The 14,012-nt window shown below is 38.9% G+C and overlaps 4 protein-coding genes across 8 annotated transcripts; 1 reads left to right on the top strand and 3 right to left on the bottom strand.

Annotated features, from left to right (window-relative positions):
- Positions 1–197: 197 nt before the first annotated feature.
- On the bottom strand, positions 198–3,464 carry LOC113135289 (dual specificity phosphatase DUPD1-like). The gene is made up of 5 exons (XM_026315190.1): positions 3,380–3,464; positions 3,076–3,145; positions 1,740–1,925; positions 1,320–1,540; positions 198–559 (listed from the first exon to the last, which is right to left on the bottom strand). The coding sequence occupies exons 3-5, from the start codon at positions 1,892–1,894 to the stop codon at positions 333–335; spliced, it is 603 nt and encodes a 200-aa protein (XP_026170975.1). The 5' UTR covers positions 1,895–1,925; positions 3,076–3,145; positions 3,380–3,464; the 3' UTR covers positions 198–332.
- Positions 3,465–4,103: 639 nt separating this feature from the next.
- On the bottom strand, positions 4,104–6,745 carry LOC113135292 (dual specificity protein phosphatase 13-like). Of its 3 annotated transcripts, none has more exons than XM_026315195.2 (4): positions 6,465–6,745; positions 6,253–6,290; positions 6,073–6,153; positions 4,104–5,564 (listed from the first exon to the last, which is right to left on the bottom strand). In XM_026315195.2, exons 1-4 carry the CDS (start codon positions 6,590–6,592, stop codon positions 5,353–5,355), a joined length of 459 nt encoding a protein of 152 aa, XP_026170980.1. In that variant the 5' UTR covers positions 6,593–6,745; the 3' UTR covers positions 4,104–5,352. The 3 variants fall into 3 exon arrangements, with proteins under 3 accessions (XP_026170980.1, XP_026170979.1, XP_026170978.1); XM_026315194.2 differs by having other exon boundaries at positions 6,073–6,156; XM_026315193.2 differs by having other exon boundaries at positions 6,073–6,290; positions 6,465–6,742.
- On the top strand, positions 5,559–13,739 carry samd8 (sterile alpha motif domain containing 8). 3 transcript variants are annotated; one of them, XM_026315186.2, is made up of 7 exons: positions 9,167–9,368; positions 9,853–9,880; positions 10,021–10,596; positions 10,997–11,092; positions 11,210–11,327; positions 11,406–11,556; positions 12,208–13,739. In XM_026315186.2, exons 2-7 carry the CDS (start codon positions 9,864–9,866, stop codon positions 12,510–12,512), a joined length of 1,263 nt encoding a protein of 420 aa, XP_026170971.1. In that variant the 5' UTR covers positions 9,167–9,368; positions 9,853–9,863; the 3' UTR covers positions 12,513–13,739. The 3 variants fall into 3 exon arrangements, with proteins under 3 accessions (XP_026170974.1, XP_026170971.1, XP_026170973.1); XM_026315189.2 differs by lacking the exons at positions 9,167–9,368; positions 9,853–9,880 and adding an exon at positions 5,559–5,841; XM_026315188.2 differs by lacking the exon at positions 9,853–9,880 and having other exon boundaries at positions 9,168–9,368.
- LOC113135293 (dual specificity protein phosphatase 13) lies at positions 7,506–9,052 on the bottom strand. Its single transcript, XM_026315197.2, has 3 exons — positions 8,661–9,052; positions 8,339–8,556; positions 7,506–8,212 (listed from the first exon to the last, which is right to left on the bottom strand). The coding sequence occupies exons 1-3, from the start codon at positions 8,795–8,797 to the stop codon at positions 8,019–8,021; spliced, it is 549 nt and encodes a 182-aa protein (XP_026170982.1). The 5' UTR covers positions 8,798–9,052; the 3' UTR covers positions 7,506–8,018.
- Positions 13,740–14,012: the final 273 nt, after the last annotated feature.

The following is a 14,012-nucleotide window of genomic DNA, read 5'->3' on the forward strand; positions in this document are numbered from 1 at the left end:
TTCATTTATAATGTTCATTTACACAGTAGTTTATTCTAAAAAACAAGCAAATGCATTTTCTATTTTATCAGAAGTACAGTAGGTTCAGTATTTACTTTTCATAGTATTTACATGTTTTGTTCATGCTAAAATAATAATAATTATAAAAAAATGAAATAATCACAGGAGCATCTTTTAATGTCGTGAAAGGAACTTACTTTTTTCACAAAAATTTATTTTACAAAGAAATAAATGACATGAATGTTTTTACATATCGTTCAGTAAAGAATAACCTAAAAGGCAGATAATAAAAGGATGCAATATAGAAACCCAGGTTTCTGGATGATTTTATCCTAAGTCCACCCATTGCCAGTCAAGCTCCTCGATGTTCTCTGGCAGTGCAGCTTTCGGTCCAGTTCTCGGAGCTGCTCCAGGAAACCATTGTTAGGGGAGATGTTCCTGTTAGCGCTGACAGCTTTGATCGCGTCCACCAGTGTCATGTTCTCATGGATCATCAGGTAGGCCAGGACCAAGGAGGACGAGCGGCTGAGACCCATTGCGCAGTGGACAAACACTTTACCTATCAGTTGAAACAAAACATCACTTTCACTTTTCTAGGTTTTTTTTTTTTTTTTCAGAACTTAGCCATCCCCTACCAGCTCTCTGTCTATAGTTACAGCATGCAATGACTGGATTATTGTGGTAAACTTTATTCTGTCTAATTTGTTACTTCTCTGTGGATTAAAAACCGTTCACATCACAGAGAGTAGCACTTCTAACTCCCGACTATAAGTTTTCAACAATGTTGCAACAAATGTTTCTACACAGGGTAATCCCTGGTCCCTTATCAGGCTTGAGGATTAGGGCGCAGAGGAGCGCGTAATTGAACTGTCTTGGCGACTGTGTATTTCTGCCGGGGATTACTATAGGCCCTGCCACACACTGGAGCCCCCGATCAGCCAGCATGTGAAGGAGGAGGCTTCATCTTATTACTGTCATGCCAGATACAGACTTGACTTTGCATAACAGGCCAAGCAGGCACAGGCCACAATTTGTGTAATTTCCATGTCCAATAAAAGTGTTGCTTACAAATTACCAGGGCAATCCATTTAAAACCAATTTTCCTGGCCAAGGTCTGAGCTTATGAGAAGATTACCATGGGGGGGATGATATTAGCTTGATATTGTGTTTAGTGTTTGATTTGCATTTTAATGACTCATACAACTGGGAGGATGCTGTAATAGGAACTGACTGACAAATGTTTCTGTACCTTGCCTTGAAGAAGAAAAACATCTCCCCCAAGTTAATGTGTAAAAATGATGACAGTGAGAGCTCCTCACCTGTAGGAGAGCTCAACGCGTTCTTGATGAAACTGGCCGCTGGGTAAAAGAAAGGACTCAGGTTAAAGGATGACATGTCAAAAGCTTCCACTCCATGATAAGTGATTTTGGTGTCTCTGTAAAAGCTGGGCCCTGTGTTCACGTTGAACTTCCCATCAGCAGCATTAAGTACATGGGTGATGTTATGAGCCTGGAGTGTCCTCTTGTCTTTGGCTGCATACCTAAAGAGAAAAGCAGAATTATCTGTATGTAAGAAGTGTATGTAATAGTACTGCATGTAGTAGCTGTATTGAAGAAAATAGGCAGTCGAAAGCCAGGCCACCAAAAATTAAATTAAATTAAATTCAATTCAATTAATTACATTAATTTTTAAAGTGGTAGTGATACAGAAATAAACTGGATTTATTGTTTCAGTCTCACATGTCTCCTATGTAGATTCTGGGGTGAACCTGATCCAGATGGTTGCTAGTCCCTTTCTTTGTCCACATTAGCCTCTGGAGCTCTGAAGCTGGGGGAGTCTCATACCTGCTGCCTGCCCCTTCAGGGCTTGCCAAGCAGCTGAGGCCTCTGGGCATGTCTGGATGCTTCACTTCTACTTTTTACAACCTGTCAGGTAGATGCACCATCTATTCAGTCATTGCTCGGGTCATTGCACTCAAATTGCAATCAATATAAAAAAGGAGTTGTGGATATGGTTCCAAACACTATCTGATTTTCCTATGAATATTAAATAGCACCACTGATAACTTCAAATAAGGTTAACAGAAGTGAGAGCACTTTGAGAGCAATACAACGTGGGATTTAAGTGTTAATCTCATTGTTAATGAAATCATCAGGTATACAGTTCATTCTATAGTGGCGAAAGACCTCAAGACCACATAATTATAAAGTGATCTTATGATGCTCTCATTATTTTATCTACAGTGCACAGTTCAGTGGTAGCTTTATTTAGCTCCAGAGACACATAAGATTGGTATTCAAGTCTTATAAACATCAGCTTTTCATTTCCTGCAGGCAGGTCTAACCTCTGCATTTACAATTTACACACAGGGCTTTAGAGAGACGTATATTATACATATTGTATACATTAGCATCCATTTAAGCAGCTGTGTGATTCTGCTCTAGGCTTGGGACATACAAGTGATGTGTTTGGATTGTTATAGTAAAAAATTTGATGGCAGCGCAGCCTGTTATTTGCATTCTGCTGGTGTGTGGAGACGTAATCTGGCACTCAGGGTTTGGAGACTTATTGTCGTGTCCACAGGGGATGAGTCATTGAGACCAAATCTGTTTCAGTGACCTTTTGTTAAGCTAGTGTGGCATATGGAGGTGCACTCAAACACCATAATGTTGTTTTTTTTTTTTCTATCTCTGCATGGCTATAGTTGCATGTGTGTGACTCAGAGCACGTGTATGCAAGAAAAGCTGCATCTGACCCTGCATATGTTTCATGCATATGAGTGTGTGTCTGCAAGGTAGAGTAAAGCGTATCTTTGCACAAGTACAACATGTGCCCAGAGTACCTGGAGGCTCTTCTTTCTCCTCATTGATCTATAAGTACAACCCTTCCCTCACTCTCACAGTCAGGGCAGAGAACTGATTTCCCTGGTGAACATGTTGAGTTGCAGCGCTGCTTTCATAGCCTTCCCCTTAGGCTAACCTGTCCTCCCTGCTCTACTTCTGTGTAATTAAAGATGCTATGTATGGGAAAGTGCCCACAGTTAACATAGAGGGCAAATAAAAATGGCTTTTTTACCTCCTCCGGGCCTCTTCTTGGTGGTTTTATGAATTACGCTTTCGTCTTTACGCTTACAAATGTGGTTTGTCTGGGTTTGTGAGCAAATGAATAAAAGAAAGTATGATAATTGATCAAGCAATATAATGTCATCACAGTACAAAAGTGCTTTATAAACATGTTTATCCTGCAAACAAAGGTTCACAATACAATAACGCCACGTCCTGTAGTTTATACTGTATTTATATTATCCTCAAATTACAACTACAATACAGACTTCTAGCTGGAACAGATTTGTAAGAACACATTGTAAGTAGAGACTTGCCTTAGCTGGAAACGTTGCTTTTCAAGGTCTCTGCACAACAGCTACATGTAGGTCGACAACACAACTGTCTGCGTTCTCCTTGGTAATCTACCCTGCAACCTTTTTTGCTATTTTAACATCTGAATCTCAGCCCAAAATAATCCTGGCATCATCTTCTGCATTCCTTAAAGGTTACCCGAGCTGCCAGCACAGGAGGGAGGATAGGACGCCGCGTTTTCAGCAGAAAGAGAATTAATCAGTGCTGCTGCATTTGAGCTTTTCTGTACAGAATTTCTTCTTCACAGAAAAATGTGATTAAATCGACACCTGGCCATTTGGTCAAGTCGGATGTTTCTGATCTCTTTACTTGTGCATCATTTAGTGAATAGAAACATACAAATTAATATAAGGTTTCTCTTAGTATCTTCTACCACATCATTTCAAAATTGTAAAACATACTCTGTTGTGACTAAAAATAAAATATGTCAAGTAGATTTACACAAATGTATAAATATAAAGACATGTACAACTATACAAACATTTCTTTTCATCATATAAAGTTATTATTATATGCATAGATAAAATCCATTTATTGACATTTTTGTAACCCCAGCAAAGAAAATGTCATTTCATTCAATTTAATATTTCACATGTTGCTATTTCTCTATCATAATATTTGGTAGTGTTCACAAGTGTGCATTTATATTTCAATATAAAGGTAGAAATCATTGCATTGAAACGTCTATACAGTAAGTTTGTACCTTTATTGGGTCTGACATTCTTTATGTTTCCACAGATGATTTCATGGACAAAAGACCAGAAGACGTTTCATGCACATTGATAATCAGCTCAACAGGTTTCACTCCAAAGGAATTTAATTCTGTTAACACTGATGAGTTGGTCTTATTAAAGAAAAAGATGATTTAGGTTGATTCCCATTTTGAGTTTGGACGCTGACTATCAGAAACCTTTTCTCATCTACAGAGACTACTAAAATATGAAGCTTTGTAAAACCTTGCAATAAGACATTTGGTCCATTCTGCTGTGACAAAATCTGAAGTGCTGAAGATAAAGAAATCTTACAAGAATGAGAGGTAAAGACATACTTATACACAAATCGTCATAAAATCTCAAGCTTATCACCATTTTCTATTTTCACTTCACATTATGTTTTGATTTGTAGTGAAACCAGTTGTCTTTTTGTTAAGAAACTGTGTGTTTAGTACAACTGCCCTCAAAAAAAAAGAAAGAAAGGGTCTATGAAGAGGTAATTCAGCTCATAACAAACCATGCCATAGAACTGAATTTCTAATGTGGAGACAGATTCACAAGTAATTGTTAGATCCTCACCACTAGTTCGGCCAGTATGGTGCAAGAGGAAAGGCTGTCTTGTTACCACCACATCTTGGGCCCATCTTTTCAGGCTCAGCTGATCTACATTGATTTGGTGCATCTTTCCTCCAGTCTGACACGGAGTTTGTCAGTAGAGTAGGTCCAGCTATACATTGTCTAGAATGCTAACATGTATGTGCATGTTAACATGTCTATTATGTTTTAATGGATGTTAAAATCTGTTGGCATTAGTTGTTATTTCCCTAGTGTTAATATGTATGGTTTAATATGCTGAAGCTATGCTGTAGCATGGTGCATTGAATATATTATCATGCCAGTGTTTAACATGTTGTGTTAATATTTAGAATAACCTGAAGTGGGTAATTATGTTACATGTCAACATTTAACATGCTAATAAAAACGGAAAGCTAAGCAGTGTAAACAAATGCAGTGGAGTTATAGCTCTCTAATTGTTTTCAATGTTAATTTCAATGTATATCAGAGTCTAACATAGATGCAGCCATTTAGTCGAGCCTAAATTCATGACCATCCATTAGCTGTAGAAATATCTCAGTCTGGACTGTTGGACCAACAGACTGACCAGCATCATCATCCCTAGAAACCACATGGATGTGTGGATAAAAAGTGTAAACTTTCCTTGATTACAGGATCTGACATGTTTTCTTTTTTCTTGTCAGCTGAAGATCCAGATCCAATAGCAATGCCAGGAAATTCCTGTTGGGGTAGATGGCTCTCTTCTGGATCACTTTTTGTAAGGCCTGTTTGAGTTCAAGGTGGTGGTAAATCATGAGGTACGCTAGGACCAAGGTTGATGAGCGGCTCATTCCCATGATGCAGTGCACCAGAACCTTCCCTGAAGAACAGACAAGATGAAGAGAGAGAGGGGTGTGAAGGAAGGATTAGTGAGAGGCCTCAGTCTTATTAATATCATACATGACTGCCCGCTTCACATTGTGTCCTTTCTTTTTTCCTGCTGTGAACTAAAAATAGTACCCATAATTCTTTGGCTTTGTTCATTTAAGGTCCCTTTGCAGACTGGGCCCAGCTGCCACTTTAATCCCAACTCGTCCTCTACTTGATAGCTGCTTCGAAAAAAGCCATGTCCACATTATAGACTTAAATTCTGCAAGGTAAGACCCTTATTATTACTGCTGGCTGAAAATACACTTACACACTATTACAAGTTGTATTACATTGTGGCGATAGGTGACATTGAAAGGACAGTTATGATGAGAAAATTTGAGTAGATGGATTTATTGAGGATTTTGTATAGAAATTCTTCATAGCTGCTCAGTTATATTATTAAAAACTGAAAAAAAAAAAGATGATTGATGTGAAAAAGAAGCATCAAGGAGTCTTACCATCAGGGGACTTCAGACCTTTATGAATGAAATCAGCTGCAGGCTGGAAGTAAACATCCAGATCAAAATGTGTTGAGTCATCTGCTGGAATGCCACAATACACAAAGTCGTTGCCATAAAAGCTTTGGTTTCCTATGCTGCCTCGCTTGGAGTGAGCAGCGTTTAATACATGAGTTATACCTAATTTCAGCAAGGCATTCTTGTTTTGGGCTACTGCCCTAGCAAGACAAAGAAACAGAAAAAGGTTCAAAACTTGTGAACGCTAGGCATCACAGCAAAATAAGTTCAAGTGATATAATGTGTGGCAGGGGCTCAGTCAGAGAAAGTAAAAGGTTTCACATGACTTTGCAAAGCAAAATCTATTATCAATTTAAAATAAAATGTATACTTACACATTTCCTATGTATACATTTGGCCAGACCTCATCAATTTGATTGAGATGTAGTTTGCATGAGTCCAAAACCTTCTGCAGATCCTTCACAGTTAGATATTCTTTTCTCTTGCCTTTCAGGGCTGCCATTTTAATTCCAAATCCCGTGTCTTGGATTGATTACTGGTCCAAATGTTTGTTGTATTAAAGCAATTCCCATCTACACCGACTCAGGATGATCTGTATGAGCAGGTGGTTATCTGCTGGCACTGAACAGTTACCCAATTTAGTGCTTAACCTAGCGTGTAGTCTTACCCCTGCAGAGGGCAGAACAACAAACAGCACAACCCAGGCTCTGCTTTTCACACTGCTGTGGGACTATAATTTAATAAGCCTCAAACAGAGATGAATCATTCCATAAAGTCGTGATAATTGGATGTAATTGTGGACAAAAAGTTTAAGTGTAGTGTTTATTGTGCATCACATTGTAATGGAGCATTTATGGAAAAGAAAACAGCTTCATGTAGCCGCTTTACTGCTCTGACATAAATATATTCTGAAAGCAAATTGGATGAAAAGGAGGAAAAATTAAGCTTTGCCTTTGGCTGCACATGACATCAAACAGCCCTCACACTGCTGCAAATGTCGCTTTTAACCCTTCTGTTATGTTGTAGGTCAATTTTATCCATCTCAGCTTTTAAATTGAAGAAAAACATAATTAACCTCCTTCTTACGCTATGAAATGTAATGACTTTTCCTCATTCAGGGTCATAAATGTGTATATAAAATGTGTGCACCGTGATGTATTGTAAAATGTCAATGCGGATGCTGTGTACAACATCAGTCAATAAAGGTCTTGTGGACATTTTGACCTGGAGACATTTATTAATGGATTATTTAATGTTCTGCTTTTGCTTCTATTAGACAAAATCCCACCTGGGTATGTAAGAAACACAAACACAGGAAGAAAATCATCCATACCTGCAGGTGAACGTGTGTCCAGATGCAGTGGTATTTTGTCTAGATGTGTGTATGCAGGGTCAGTTGATACAGTATGTTAATATGAATTGAGAAGTTGTTTTAATCAAAGATATTAGATTACAACAAAATCTTACAGTGTATTAAAAAGCATTTGCTAACTGTCCATACACACAGAGAAATCCTTCATAGACAGGATTAATAAAAGTGTTAAAACTCATAAAGCATAATGCTCTATATGGTTATACCTATTATGTAATCAAACATTCATCCTTACAGTCACAGAATTATTCTGGTTACAGCAAAATTACATCTGTTAAGGTTTTTTTAAGGTTAATATTTGTTTTTGTGGTCACATAAAAAAACATCTTGTGAATGCACTTTATGACCCACATCACAATGGATATGTTTTTTTTTTCTTTTCAGCACAATACAAAGGTTAAATAAATCACCTTGTCTCACATTCAGTCTTAAAATTGATTCTGCCTAAGGGTGAGTTGATTACACTGATCTATTAATATAAGGATCAATATTTTGTGAAAAGGCATTTGAATTTGTGGTTCTTTAAGTTAGAATATCAGTTCAGTTCTCTGTGTAGTCATGATGTCTTACGCAGTTTCATATCCAAAACCCGGAGCTGTTTGAGGAATCCTATATTTGGGAAAATCCACCTGTGCTCCTTGATCCTATTGATGGCCTCTAGTAAGGTGTAATGGTGGTGGATCATTAGGTAGGCCAGGACAAGGGAGGCAGACCTGCTTACTCCAACTGCACAATGGACAAAAACCCGAGCTGGTGAAGAATAAGATTATAATGAGAGTAAAGCTTTATCTGAATAAAAGATTTTATCCAGGGGAAGATGAGGGACAGTCTGACATAAAAACTGAGCAATAATAAAACAACATGATGGGTATTTACCATCAGCTGTGTCAAGTGCATTCTGAATATAGTCAGCAGAGGGAAGGAAATAGTGAGAGAGGTCAAAGGACGGTGAGTCATCTGCAGGCACTCCATAATAATCCACAGTGGATCCATAGAAATTATGACTCCCCTGGCAGTGTATCTTCCCATGAGCTGCATTCAGAACATGAGTGATTCCCAGCTTCCATAGACTGTAGCGATCGTTGGCCACGGTTCTGCATATGACGTGGACAGCAATTATCATGAAATACATTATAAGGAAACAAAATCTTTTTTGATTTTATTTTATAAGTTGTGAAGAACAATGTCAGAGACTTACATGTCACCAATGAACAGGTTAGGCCAAACTTCATCCACATGATTGCCAAATCGTTTTCCTCCATATAAAACCTTTACCAAGTCTTTCACAGCAGGAGTGACAGGAGAAGTTGACTTATTTCCCTCCACATTGCTCATTGTTGACTATATGTACATTTGGAGTCACTTATATAGCACAGTGCTCCTCTCCTACTCATTTGTGTGATTTCTTCTCCCAGGATTTATATTCAAACTCTGTTGAGGCTTTACTACAACCATAGTGGTAGTGACAAGGACAGGTGTTTCTGATCTAAAATTAAAGCAGTGACCTATATTCTAAATGTTGGTCAGCCCCACACATCTAATCCTTTAAGAAGTGCATTTCTTGTCCAGCCGAGACTTTTCATTTTATGGCTTTTACTTGCATAGAGATGTAATTGCTTTTACAGCCCCTGTACTGCGGAACTAAAGACGCTGCAGTGCAGTTTTTTCACCAGCAGGTGGAGATGAGCTCGGAAATGACATGCGCATCTATTCTGGACATTACCGCTGTGCGTTGTCAACAATGTCACAATGCTAACCAGGGCGAAGGCAAAGCGAAATGATTTCCAGCAAGCCTGTGTTATTGCAGCATCCGCCAAAACGATTTTTGCAGGCTCTTTTGAAATGCCATTTAGTTAGCTAGCTGAATAAATACTCCCTCGTATCGTCTTATTGCGTCTCAGTTCGGGTGAGTGAGCTTAAGCGCAAGCATTGATCCAGCTAACAAATAGCTTGTTAGGTTAGCTAGCACTGGGTTAGCCTGATGGGCAGGGTTGTTGTGATAGACGAGAAGATGCTGCTCCGGCTCTTATTGATTATCAGTAATGTGGGTTGTTGCAGGTGCATGGTTTTTACTTTACAAAACGCAGACGCTGTGAGAATATGGATTTTTTTTGGGGGGTGGTGGCAATAACTGGTTGTAGAGACAGACACTGGATTTAAGATTAAACTACAATGATTCACTTTGTAGGACAGTGTTGATTGTTAAGTTGTAAATTTTAAAAACAAGTTATTGTCCATAACTAACGCAAAGGTCTTGAGGTCAGTGTGTCTCTTGGTGAGTGTGCCTGCTCCTTCACCTACTTGGTTAGGGTGTGGTGTACACTGTGCAAACTTTGCTAAAACATGCCAACGTGTGCGTCTTTGTGTATTTGCTTGACATGTATACTCAGCCTGCCTGTGAATGATCTCCACTTTATTGTAAGTGTGAAGTTATGTTGTAAGTGTGAAGTTATGTGCCGTCTATGGTGCGTTCTTATATTTAGTGTTGCTGATTCACTGACTAACTTTCCATAACTATTGATAGTGAGGGGGAAAAAATGTGATGTTCTTCTCTCCAGCCTTCAGAGTGAGGAGGAAATGATCCAGCTAAGTGTTCGCCGCTGGACGCCCAAACATGTTGCCAAGTGGCTGAAGGAAGAGGGCTTCTGCGACTATGTGGACCTGCTGTGCAACAAACACCGCCTGGACGGCACCAGTCTGCTCGCCCTCAGTGAGTATGACCTCCGATCACCACCTCTGGAGCTCAAGGTGCTGGGGGACATCAAGCGGCTTATGGTGTCCATCCGCAAACTACAGAAGCAGAACATCGACGTGTTGGAGGAGCTTGGTCTTCCCTTTGATGGTCACTCTCCTACAGGGTCTGGAGGCAGTTTGGACTGGCTGTGTAATGGAGACCCCAGCAGAGACTGTGACAGCACTAACACAGCACCAGTGGGAGAGGAGTATCACCAGTACACTAATGGGAAGTACAAGCAGCAGACAAGGCGTCTGGATCCAGAGTACTGGAAGACAGTGCTTAGCTCTATCTATGTGGTGTTTGTGTTTGGGTTCACATCCTTTGTCATGGTCATAGTGCACGAGAGGGTGCCAGACATGCGCACATACCCTCCACTCCCTGATATTTTCCTAGACAGGTGAGTGTGTGAGAGCTCATATTTAGTTTGGACACTCCTATTCCTTCTTCTACTTTAGTCTAAACTGTCCCATAAACCAACAAAACATTTCCCACCTTTAAAATGCCAAAGACAGATTGAAACAAAAAAAAATGTTCTTATCAACTGCCAGACTATCACAGCAGATGGTGGGCATTATAACTGCCCTACTTCCTTGTAGCTTATTTCTATTATTGTCCTCAGTTATTCCTGATGGGCTAGCTGTGGTTCAAAGAGATCTTTGAGAAATTTTTTTAAGTGACCTACTTGTAGTGTGACCTGTTGTTTTTGACCAGCTCTTTCATGGAATGTCTTGGGACAGCTGATTTCAGGGAAATGTGTGTGGAAAAACTGATGATGATTGTTTTTCCCTTTTCACCAGTGTGCCTAGAATACCATGGGCCTTTGCCATGGCTGAGGCATGTGGAGTGATCCTCTGTAACATCTGGCTGCTTGTTCTACTCCTCCATAAACACAGGTCTAGTCCTAACAGTCTTCCACATATATAGTGTTTTCATTAGGATTATTTTGCAGGATACTCCTAGTGTCTCCCGTAAATGGAAGACTTAGGGTAATTATTTCTTATGACTTGCAGGTCCATCCTTCTGCGGCGCATGTGCAGTCTCTTGGGGACGGTTTTCATGCTGCGCTGTATCACCATGTTTGTCACCTCCCTGTCTGTGCCCGGGCAGCACCTACAGTGCTCAGGAAAGGTAAGACATATATCTTAAACATTACATCTCTGCTTCTTTGAAAGAGTAACATTAACAGTTTTACTTTTTTCCACCTAGATATACGGTGACATGTGGGCTAAACTACAGCGAGCTGTGGCCATCTGGAGTGGCTTTGGGATGACTCTGACAGGAGTTCATACATGTGGTGATTACATGTTCAGCGGTCATACTGTGGTCCTCACCATTCTCAACTTCTTTGTCACAGAGTGTGAGTAGTACATTCAGAGGGGAACAGAGCCGTGTAACTTTATACTTCAAAAGCCCCTTAAACACTCAATGTTACCATTAAGGTGTAATGTCATTTTCAAGATAAAAAAAATTAAGCATTAATCTGGCAGATTTTATGTTAAGGGGTGTGTTTATATATAGATTGTGACATGATTAAGGTATTTTTAATTTTATTTTAAAGATACATTTGTCAAGTAGTACTTGGGTTCTTTTCACAAGACATATTTATTCAGAACTTTGTCCAAAGTTTACTGTTCACAATTCAGTCAGATTTTTGTTACATTAAACAAAATTTATCTTAAATTCTGAATATTTTTTCTTTGTGACACAACATTTTGAAGTACTAAACGGACATTAAATTATGAGGTGTTATTAAAACCAGTGACAATCAGTGAGTTAACATATTAAATCATTAGGAAGAGAGTTGGAGAAAGACATTTGTTAACATTGTCTCTCTATTGCCCTCCAGTGTCTTGTTTTTGGTAATACAAGTGAAAATGAAAAATTAGGTGGCCTCAATCTAAACTGGAAAGAAGTTATCTATGATACAAAAATATGCTGTATTTCTGGATGGTGAAATATAAATTTAAATTAGGTATTCAAAACTGCTGTTTCTGCTTGTTTTACACAGACACACCACGAAGCTGGAACTTTATTCATACATTGTCCTGGGTTCTCAATCTTTTTGGCATCTTCTTCATCCTGGCTGCACATGAGCACTACTCCATTGACGTGTTCATAGCCTTCTACATCACTACTAGACTCTTCCTGTACTACCATACTCTAGCCAACACCCGCGCCTACCAACAGAGTCGACGAGCCCGCATCTGGTTCCCCATGTTCTCCTTCTTTGAGTGCAATGTCAATGGGCCCGTTCCTAACGAATACTGCTGGCCCTTCTCTAGACCCGCTGTGATGAGGAGGATGATCGGATGAGGAACAGCAGCAGTGGTGCTGGCAGAGACATTTTAGCCTGTACTATTTTGTCTGTTTTGTCAAGTTGCCAAGTGTCATTGTTTGCAGTATCCTCATCATCAAAGATAACTCATGTGATCCTGTCAGCACCAAGGTCTGATGGGATACACAGAATTGCAATTATATTCTGGTAGTTAACGTCTAGCCTGTTTCCCATCACCATTTTTAGTCAGATTAAACAAAATCCGCCAAACTTTGCTTAAAAGTCCTCTTAAATTCTGTGAGTGAGTTGAAAGCTGAACACAGTGGGGATATGTCCTATTCATTGGGTGCTCTGTTTTTCCACTAAAGAGTTATTGTTTTATGTTGCATGAAGATCATTATTTGGCATTCCCACCTTAAAAATTTCACATTTAAATAGCATGTGATAAAAGGAAGCCACATCAAAACATTCTCAGGCTGTAGTATATCTATTGCTTTATAGCAGTTTACCATTAGCTGTGCAGTTACAATGCCCAGTTTTTTCAAGGTTTGGATCTTGATTCTTGACTGAAAGTTTTTCTTACCTTTCACATTGTAATTTATTAAAACAAATGTGGACCACTGTTATAGCAATATATAAACTTCTATCTTACACGTGCTTTTTTTAAATACACTGATTTTTCATCAGTAAATATTAAAGTCTTCTGCATTGCTTGTAATTATGCTCATGTTTGACAATGTTAGTAAATGCCTGCAAAGAAATTCATAGCTCATCATGGGATAAATGGCATCAACATGCCCTGACTCCTGTGTTTATATTGTTTGCATACCCCGCCTTTTCCTTACTATACTTACAAAAGAAGCATTCAAAAAATCAGCCAAAAGTGTGAAAGATTTTATTCCAGCTGTCTTAAATATAAATCCATTTGCCAATTGAGTGTTAAATAGATTTCTCTGTGTGGAAATGTCCCAGTCATGTTTATTGTACTGTATAGTGCTTTTTATAATGTATGGTAAATGACCAGGCTTAAGTACCATTTGAGGTCTCCCTTATAATAATTGACACTAACCTGTATTAACTGTTCTTAAAAAGAAATTTATAAGTATTTGATGTTAATTTATTTCTTTTTTTAAATGTTATATTTTTATAATTCAACATGCACATGGGGAAATGTTTACAGTTGCTCTTAACTGTGTATTTGTTTTTAAAACAATGTGTAACGTTCAGTCATTTCCATCATTAAAGTTATTAGAGTTTAAATGAAACACGAGTTTTTTTCAATCTGTTTTTTTACACTTAATGCACAATTATATAATTAATGTGCATTAGAGACGTTTTCTCGTTTTGGTCAGAGCCGGTTGCTCTTGCTGGTATTGTTTTTCCTTTTGGGCTGTGTGTATGTGCTGGAAGGGTACTGGGGATTAGTGACACATGACAGTCCTATTAGCCTGACCAGCCCAGTGCCTGTCAGCCAGACTGGTTGAAACCATTGACGGTGTATAAGAGATGAATGACCTGTCGTCTATACATCTGTACGT

Source organism: Mastacembelus armatus, chromosome 19, assembly GCF_900324485.2.
Source record: "Mastacembelus armatus chromosome 19, fMasArm1.2, whole genome shotgun sequence".
In the NCBI taxonomy this organism is placed as follows: domain Eukaryota; kingdom Metazoa; phylum Chordata; class Actinopteri; order Synbranchiformes; family Mastacembelidae; genus Mastacembelus; species Mastacembelus armatus.